Consider the following 9,730-nt stretch of genomic DNA (forward strand, 5'->3'; position numbering starts at 1 on the left):
CTGTCACTGGGAGGTCGCGGAGTTCCTAGACAACAAGTGTTCATCTATGTAGATCTTTGGATCATTTAGTAATAATGGCAATAGCTTGCACAAATGGATGAAAATAGTAATAGGCACATCGCATCTCACCAATTCCTGCATCTCCCACACCAAGGAGATTTACACACACATGACAGGGAAATTGTACAAAGATATAATGATATTATATATGAAGTTCATCTCCATATTACCGTAGAAAGTCACAAAGAAGATCAAACCAAATCCAATCTGAAGAGTCTCGAATGTGAATAGAGTTTACAACCTTAGTTCTTACAGCGATGAAGCTCTCTCTCTCTCTCTCTCTCTCTCTCTCTCTCTCTCTATTTGGTGATGATGATGGTGAGTGTAGGATCTCGAGGAGGAGGATCACAACAAAGATCGAAGGGTGAGTTCTTCTTCTATAGATATTTTCCTCAATGGTTATGTACGAACTGTGGCATCTGTGAATGTTTTTTATGTATGTTGCCTTCACAAAAGTTATTCCTTTTGAAGAGGTGGAGACGATGCTAGGTGGTACGGTCACGTGACCGTACCAATGATCGTTAAAGCGTGTGCCACCGGGATGTCAATCTTCTCAATTAAGGACTTGCTCAATTTTCTCCAAACCTTCATTTATGACTTTACTTCCTTCCTAAATCAGCCATTTCCTAAAAGTATAAAAAAACACATGGAAAAACACATGGAAATGCAAAGTTCTCATCTTGTTACTTAGAAAGCAAAAACCAACGGATCTAAATAAAAACCATATAAAAGCACATCTGAAAACATGTCATTTTTAGGAGCTATCACCCAACAGGAGGCCGAGGAAGCAAGGCTAGCCAGGAGGCTAGCTACCCCGCCGCATGCGTACTCTCCATGGGAGGAGGCGCTCTGGCTGCGAAGATGGCTCCCTGCGGCATCTTAGCCACCAGGTTATGTAAAAGCTGATTTGAACCTTATCGGCTTCGCGCAGACGAGGCAACCGTGAGCTTCGCTTATGTGCGCCGCCCTCGCCGGTTGCAGTGTCAAACCACGATGAAGAAGACGGGATGGAGGACATCGCTTTATTTTTATTTAATTTCCCATTCTATATTTAGTCAAAGTCTAACTTTATCAAGTTTGATAAAAAAAAATATAGGAAAAAATATCAACAACAATAATATCAAATACATATAATATGAAACTTTATAACAGAAACTCAATTCGGCTCTCGGGTGCGTATGATCCCTCTAACATAAAAACATATTTCCAAGTGTTAAAAAAATTTGATAAATTTTTTTACATGTACATCTCCATAATATATGTGTGTTCGTCAAGTTTCACGAAAAAATGATATTTTTTGTAGTCGACGTGAAAAAGAGAAAATTTATCTTGTGACATGTCTTTGTTTTAGCACCGAATTTTGTCTTTTTTACACACGCCTGATACGTCTCCGACGTATCGATAATTTCTTATGTTCCATGCCACATTATTGATGATATCTACATGTTTTATGCATACTTTATGTCATATTTATGCATTTTCCGGCACTAACCTATTAACGAGATGCCGAAGAGCCGATTCTTGTTTTCTGTTGTTTTTGGTTTCGAAATCCTAGTAAGGAAATATTCTCGGAATTGGACGAAATCAACGCCCGGGGGCCTATTTTGCCACGAAGCTTCCGGAAGACCGAAGAGAAGAAGAAGTGGGGCCACGGGGCGCCGCCACACTAGGGCGGCGCGGCCCGAGGGGCCCGCGCGGCCCTAGCGTGTGGGGCCCCCGTGACGCCTCCCGACCTGCCCTTCCGCCTACATATAGTCTTCGTCGCGAAACCCCCGGTACCGAGAGCCACGATACGGAAAACCTTCCGGAGACGCCGCCGCCGCCAATCCCATCTCGGGGGATTCGGGAGATCGCCTCCGGCACCCTGCCGGAGAGGGGAATCATCTCCCGGAGGACTCTTCACCGCCATGGTCGCCTCCGGAGTGATGAGTGAGTAGTTCACCCCTGGACTATGGGTCCATAGCAGTATCTAGATGGTCGTCTTCTCCTTATGTGCTTCATTGTCGGATCTTGTGAGCTGCCTAACATGATCAAGATCATCTATCTGTAATGCTATATGTTGTGTTTGTTGGGATCCGATGGATAGAGAATACTATGTTATGTTGATTATCAATCTATTACCTATGTGTTGTTTATGATCTTGCATGCTCTCCGTTATTAGTAGAGGCTCGGCCAAGTTTTTACTCTTAACTCCAAGAGGGAGTATTTATGCTCGATAGTGGGTTCATGCCTCCATTAAATCTGGGACGGTGACGGAAAGTTCTAAGGTTGTGGATGTGCTTGTTGCCACTAGGGATAAAACATTGATGCTATGTCCGAGGATGTAGTTATTGATTACATTACGCACCATACTTAATGTAATTGTCCGTTGTTTGCAACTTAATACTTGGAAGGGGTTCGGATGATAACCTGAAGGTGGACTTTTTAGGCATAGATGCATGCTAGATAGCGGTCTATGTACTTTGTCGTAATGCCCAATTAAATCTCACTATACTCATCATATCATGTATGTGCATGGTCATGCCCTCTTTATTTGTCAATTGCCCAACTGTAATTTGTTCACCCAACATGCTATTTATCTTATGGGAGAGACACCTCTACTGAACTGTGGACCCCGGTCCTATTCTTTTACATCGAATACAATCTACTTGCAATACTTGTTCTACTGTTTTCTCGCAAACAATCACCATCCACACTATACATCTAATCCTTTGTTACAGCAAGCCGGTGAGATTGACAACCTCATCTGTTTCGTTGGGGCAAAGTACTTTGGTTGTGTTGTGCGGGTTCCACGTTGGCGCCGGAATCCCTGGTGTTGCGCCGCACTACATCCCGCCGCCATCAACCTTCGACGTGCTTCTTGGCTCCTCCTGGTTCGATAAACCTTGGTTTCTTTCTGAGGGAAAACTTGCTACTGTACGCATCACACCTTCCTCTTTGGGTTCCCAACGGACGTGTCGACTGCACGCATCAAACACTTTTTCTGGCGCCGTTGCCGGGGAGATCAAGACACGCTGCAAGGGGAGTCTCCACAATCCAATCTCTTTACTTTGTTTTTGTCTTGCTTTATTTTATTTACTTTCTTGTTTGCTGCATTATATCAAAACACAAAAAAAATTAGTTGCTAGCTTTACTTTATTTACTGTCTTGCACTCTATATCAAAAACACAAAAAATTAGTTACTTGCATTTGCTTTACTTATTTCAACATGTTTACTTTTAATTTTACTGTAAAAGATATACCTGTGGGACAAGGGTCTATAATTGGAAGAGATAATATAGAAGAATTTTTCACCCATGTTAGTATGCATGAAGATCTTAAAGATATACCCCTTGCAAAAGCTGTCCCTACTTATGAAGATGCCTCTGTTTGTTTGGTACGCATGATGGAAGCTAGATCTATTAGTCTCAACCCCATGATACAACACATGTTTCTACACTTTCTGATATGGAGCGGGGAGAGAAGAGAGATTTTGTTCTAAAAGTCTTAGTGTGAGAATTTGCGGATATAGCTAAAGAAGCTAGAAAAGTTTTTAGTAAGCATGAGAGGCTTGGTATGATCACCAATTTTAAAAGAACACTTGAAAAAATGGATATGGATAGAATTAAGTACACTAATAGTGTTAATGATGGTGGGGAGATTAAAGCACCAATACCATGTAAGCTCCTAGCGATGCATGAAGCTCTAGATGATAATTATGCTTGGCTTGTTCTCGAAAATTTGTTTGATGAGAGTAGCAAGCCCAAGACTAATGAAAAGGGAGCCGCTGAAACCTATGTATCCAAAATACTATGCATGGTTGAGAAAACTCCAAACCCCGCTGTCGATGCATCATCTCTTGATAATACTTGATATACACTTTCGCGCCTAGCTGAAAGGCGTTAAAGAAAGCGCTTATGGGAGACAACCCATGTTTTTACTACAGTACTTTTATTTTATATTTGAGTCTTGGAAGTTGTTACTACTGTAGCAACCTCTCCTTTTCTTAGTTTTGTGCATTGTTGTGCCAAGTAAAGTCGTTGATAGTAAGGTTCGTACTAGATTTGGATTACTGCGCAGAAACAGATTTCTTTGCTGTCACGAATCTGGGCCTAATTCTCTGTAGGTAACTCAGAAAATTATGCCAATTTACGTGAGTGATCCTCAGATATGTACGCAACTTTCATTCAATTTGAGCATTTTTCATCTGAGCAAGTCTGGTGCCTCAATAAAATTCGTCTTTACGAACTGTTCTGTTTTGACAGATTCTGCCTTTTATTTCGCATTGCCTGTTTTGCTATGTTAGATGGATTTCTTTGTTCCATTAACTTTCAGTAGCTTTGTGCAATGTCCAGAAGTGTTAAGAATGATTATGTCACCTCTGAACATGTAAATTTTGATTGTGCACTAAACCTCTAATGAGTTGTTTTGAGTTTGGTGTGGAGGAAGTTTTCAAGGATCAAGAGAGGGAGATGATACGATATGATCAAGGAGAGTGAAAGCTCTAAGCTTGGGGATGCCCGGTGGTTCACCCCTGCATATTTTAAGAAGACTCAAGCGTCTAAGCTTGGGGATGCCCAAGGCATCCCCTTCTTCATCGACAACATTATCAGGTTCCTCTAGTGAAACTATATTTTTATTCCATCATATCTTATGTGCTTTGCTTGGAGCGTCGGTTTGTTTTTGTTTTTTTGTTTTGTTTGAATAAAATGGATCCTAGCATTCATTGTGTGGGAGAGAGACACGCTCCGCTGTTGCATATGGACAAATATGTCCTTAGACTTTACTCATAATATTCATGGCGAAGGTTGAATCTTCTTCGTTAAATTGTTATATGGTTGGAATCGGGAAATGCTACATGTAGTAATTCTAAAATGTCTTGAATAATTTGATACTTGGCAATTGTTGTGCTCATGATTAAGCTCTTGCATCATATACTTTGCACCCATTAATGAAGAAATACATAGAGCTTGCTAAAATTTGGTTTGCATAATTGGTCTCTCTAAGGTCTAGATAATTTCTAGTATTGGTTTGAACAACAAGGAAGACGGTGTAGAGTCTTATAATGTTTACAATTTGTCTTTTATGTGAGTTTTGCTGCACTGGTTCATCCTTGTGTTTGTTTCAAATAACCTTGCTAGCCTAAACCTTGTATCGAGAGGGAATACTTCTCATGCATCCAAAATCCTTGAGCCAACCACTATGCCATTTGTGTCCACCATACCTACCTACTACATGGTATTTCTCCGCCATTTCAAAGTAAATTGCTTGAGTGCTACCTTTAAAATTTCTATTCTTTGCCTTTGCAATATATAGCTCATGGGACAAATAGCCTAAAAACTATTGTGGTATTGAATATGTACTTATACACTTTATCTCTTATTAAGTTGCTTGTTGTGCGATAACCATGTTCCTGGGGACGCCATCAACTACTCTTTGTTGAATATCATGTGAGTTGCTATGCATGTCCGTCTTGTCTGAAGTAAGGGAAATTTACCACTCATTTAATGGTTAGAGCATGCATAATGTTAGAGAAGAACATTGGACCGCTAACTAAAGCCATGATCCATGGTGGAAGTTTCAGTTTTGGACATATATCCTCAATCTCATATGAGAACATTAATTGTTGCTACATGCTTATGCATTAAAGAGGAGTCCATTATCTCGTTGTCTATGTTGTCCCGGTATGGATGTCTAAGTTGAGAATAATCAAAAGCGAGAAATCCAATGCGAGCTTTCTCCTTAGACCTTTGTACAGGCGGCATAGAGGTACCCCTTTGTGACACTTGGTTAAAACATGTGTATTGTGATGATAATCCCGGTAATCCAAGCTAATTAGGACAAGGTGCGGGCACTATTAGTATACTATGCATGAGGCTTGCAACTTGTAAGATATAATTTACATAACACATATGCTTTATTACTACCGTTGACAAAATTGTTTCTTGTTTTCAAAACCAAAGCTCTAGCACAAATATAGCAATCAATGCTTCCCTCTGCGAAGGGCCTTTCTTTTACTTTTATGTCGAGTCAGTTCACCTATCTCTCTCCACCTCAAGAAGCAAACACTTGTGTGAACTGTGCATTGATTCCTACATACTTGCATATTGCACTTGTTATATTACTTTACATTGACAATATCCATGAGATATACATGTTATAAGTTGAAAGCAACCGCTGAAACTTAATCTTCCTTTGTGTTGCTTCAATACCTTTACTTTGATTTATTGCTTTATGAGTTAACTCTTATGCAAGACTTATTGATGCTTGTCTTGAAAGTACTATCCATGAAAAGTCTTTGCTATATGATTCATTTGTTTACTCATGTCATTACCATTGTTTTGATCGCTGCATTCATTACATATGCTTACAATAGTATGATCAAGGTTATGATGGCATGTCACTCCAGAAATTATCTTTGTTATCGTTTACCTGCTCGGGACGAGCGAGAACTAAGCTTGGGGATGCTGATACGTCTCCGACGTATCGATAATTTCTTATGTTCCATGCCACATTATTGATGATATCTACATGTTTTATGCATACTTTATGTCATATTTATGCATTTTCCGGCACTAACCTATTAACGAGATGCCGAAGAGCCAATTGCTGTTTTCTGATGTTTTTGGTTTCTGAAATCCTAGTAAGGAAATATTCTCGGAATTGGACGAAATCAACGCCCGAGGGCCTATTTTGCCACGAAGCTTCCGGAAGACCGAAGAGAAGACGAAGTGGGGCCACGGGGCGCCGCCACACTAGGGCGGCGCGGCCCGGGGGGCCCGCGCGGCCCTAGCGTGTGGGGCCCCCGTGACGCCTCCCGACCTGCCCTTCCGCCTACATATAGTGTTCGTCGCGAAACCCCCGGTACCGAGAGCCACGATACGGAAAACCTTCCGGAGACGCCGCCGCCGCCAATCCCATCTCGGGGGATTCGGAGATCGCCTCCGGCACCCTGCCGGAGAGGGGAATCATCTCCCGGAGGACTCTTCACCGCCATGGTCGCCTCCGGAGTGATGAGTGAGTAGTTCACCCCTGGACTATGGGTCCATAGCAGTAGCTAGATGGTCGTCTTCTCCTTATGTGCTTCATTGTCGGATCTTGTGAGCTGCCTAACATGATCAAGATCATCTATCTGTAATCCTATATGTTGTGTTTGTTGGGATCCGATGAATAGAGAATACTATGTTATCTTGATTATCAATCTATTACCTATGTGTTGTTTATGATCTTGCATGCTCTCCGTTATTAGTAGAGGCTCTGGCCAAGTTTTTACTCTTAACTCCAAGAGGGAGTATTTATGCTCGATAGTGGGTTCATGCCTCCATTAAATCTGGGACAGTGACAGAAAGTTCTAAGGTTGTGGATGTGCTGTTGCCACTAGGGATAAAACATTGATGTTATGTCCGAGGATGTAGTTATTGATTACATTAAGCACCATACTTAATGCAATTGTCTGTTGTTTGCAACTTAATACTTGAAGGGGTTCGGATGATAACCTGAAGGTGGACTTTTTAGGCATAGATGCATGCTGGATAGCGGTCTATGTACTTTGTCGTAATGCCCAATTAAATCTCACTATACTCATCATATCATGTATGTGCATGGTCATGCCCTCTTTATTTGTCAATTGCCCAACTGTAATTTGTTCACCCAACATGCTATTTATCTTATGGGAGAGACACCTCTAGTGAACTGTGGACCCCGGTCCTATTCTTTTACATCGAATACAATCTACTGCAATACTTGTTCTACTGTTTTCTGCAAACAATCATCATCCACACTATACATCTAATCCTTTGTTACAGCAAGCCGGTGAGATTGACAACCTCACTGTTTCGTTGGGGCAAAGTACTTTGGTTGTGTTGTGCAGGTTCCACGTTGGCGCCGGAATCTCTGGTGTTGCGCCGCACTACATCCCGCCGCCATCAACCTTCGACGTGCTTCTTGGCTCCTCCTGGTTCGATAAACCTTGGTTTCTTTCTGAGGGAAAACTTGCTACTGTACGCATCACACCTTCCTCTTGGGGTTCCCAACGGACGTGTCGACTGCACGCATCAACGCCACACGACAAGTCGATTTTTCATGAAACGACTTTGTAAGCGCATAGCACATGAAGATGTCGTGCGAAATTTTTGTTTCAATTTTTTTAACATTTCAAAATGTGTCTAACATGTATTTCAAAATAAAGGGAGCATATGCTCCCATGTGCCAAAACATCACCCCCCACTTTATAACAATTATAATAGTACCTCCGTCCATAAAAGGATGTTGCAAATTTTGTCTAAGTTTAGATGTGTCTGCACTCTTTAGTGTATAACACTCGGACATGATTGTTTAATGGATGGAATGGATGGAAGGAGTATTATACATTGTACATCGTAGATGTTAATATTTTTCTCTGAATATTTGACTTGGATTAAACGTAAAAAGACGAACTAATTATGAATGGAGTGAGTAATAAGTTTGTAAAAGGGGCAATCAGCATACGGAGACCGGCGCCATTTGGGCCGGGTCGTACTCGCATCCGAATCCGAACTGATATCCAGTAAGATACCACCATTATATATCTAGCAAGATATGTCGACCGTTCAATAGAAGACCTAGATAATCATCATAGCCTTACGCGCGATCGGAGGCGGCGGCCATGGAGAACGTGACAGCCTCGACGCACCGCTTGTCGGCCATCACCGGCGTCCACCTGTTCAAGATCGCCGGGCACTCCCTAATCAAAAGGAACGATATCATGATCGAGTCCAACCTGTTCCGTGTGGGAGGGCACAACTGGGCGATCGAGTACTACCCCTACGGTACCAAGAAAGCCGCCAGACAGCATACCTCGGTGTTCCTCCACTTGAAAGACGCCAGCGAGGTGAGGGCCAACTTCTCGTTCTGCCTCCAAGACCCCGCGCTGCCGTCGACGGGGGAGAAGCTCAAACGCAACTGCACCACGCATGACTTCAAGCCATGTTCGGGATGGGGTTTCGCCAAGTTCATAAGTATAAATGACCTGGCCGCCTCCGGCTGCCTCAAGGACGATTGCCTCGTGATAAAGTGCAACATCGAGGTCATTACCGCCGATCGATTTGAGGGCCTGGGACAAGTCCCCACCATCGTCATCCCACCCTCCGAACTGTGCCTGAATATCGGGGACCTCCTTGAGAACGGCCTGAAAGCAGACTTGACCGTCAAGATCGGCTGGTTCAAGAGGTTCAAGGTGCACGGATGCGTGCTGGCCGCGCGATCGTCGGTCTTCCGTGCGCAGCTGTGCGGCTCCATGATGGAGAGCAGGCGAAGCAGTATCAGCATCAAGGACATGGACGCCAGGATTTTTGAAGCCCTGTTGTATTACATGTACAAGGACTCACTGCCGGCGTTCATGGATGACCGCACCCAAGAGGCTGCAAACATGACGGTGCATTTGCTCGTCGCGGCTGATCGCTACGCCATAGAAAGACTGAAAGTTATTTGCGAGAGTAAGCTGAGCAAGCTGATAGATGTCAACACAGTGGCTTCTACTCTTGATTTTGCCGAGCGATACCACTGCCAGCAACTCAAGGATTGTTGTGTTAGGTATATGGTACACAACGGAGAACGGTGCAGAGCTATCATGGAGACCAAAGGTTTCATGGAACTAAGGGAAAATCACAAATCCCTCGCGCGTGAGGTTATTGACAAAGCTTTTGGTACTTAA

General features: G+C 42.8%; 1 protein-coding gene across 1 annotated transcript; it reads left to right on the top strand.

The window, feature by feature from the left end:
* Nucleotides 1-8,683: 8,683 nt before the first annotated feature.
* LOC124689688 (BTB/POZ and MATH domain-containing protein 2-like) lies at nucleotides 8,684-9,730 on the top strand. The gene has a single exon (XM_047223177.1). It carries the CDS (start codon nucleotides 8,684-8,686, stop codon nucleotides 9,728-9,730), a length of 1,047 nt encoding a protein of 348 aa, XP_047079133.1.

This window comes from Lolium rigidum, chromosome 2 (genome assembly GCF_022539505.1).
Source record: "Lolium rigidum isolate FL_2022 chromosome 2, APGP_CSIRO_Lrig_0.1, whole genome shotgun sequence".
In the NCBI taxonomy this organism is placed as follows: Eukaryota; Viridiplantae; Streptophyta; class Magnoliopsida; order Poales; family Poaceae; genus Lolium; species Lolium rigidum.

Coding starts and splice junctions, on each gene's coding strand:
- LOC124689688 (XM_047223177.1), top strand. CDS start 8,684: ATGGAGAACGTGACAGCCTCGACGCACCGCTTGTCGGCCATCACCGGC.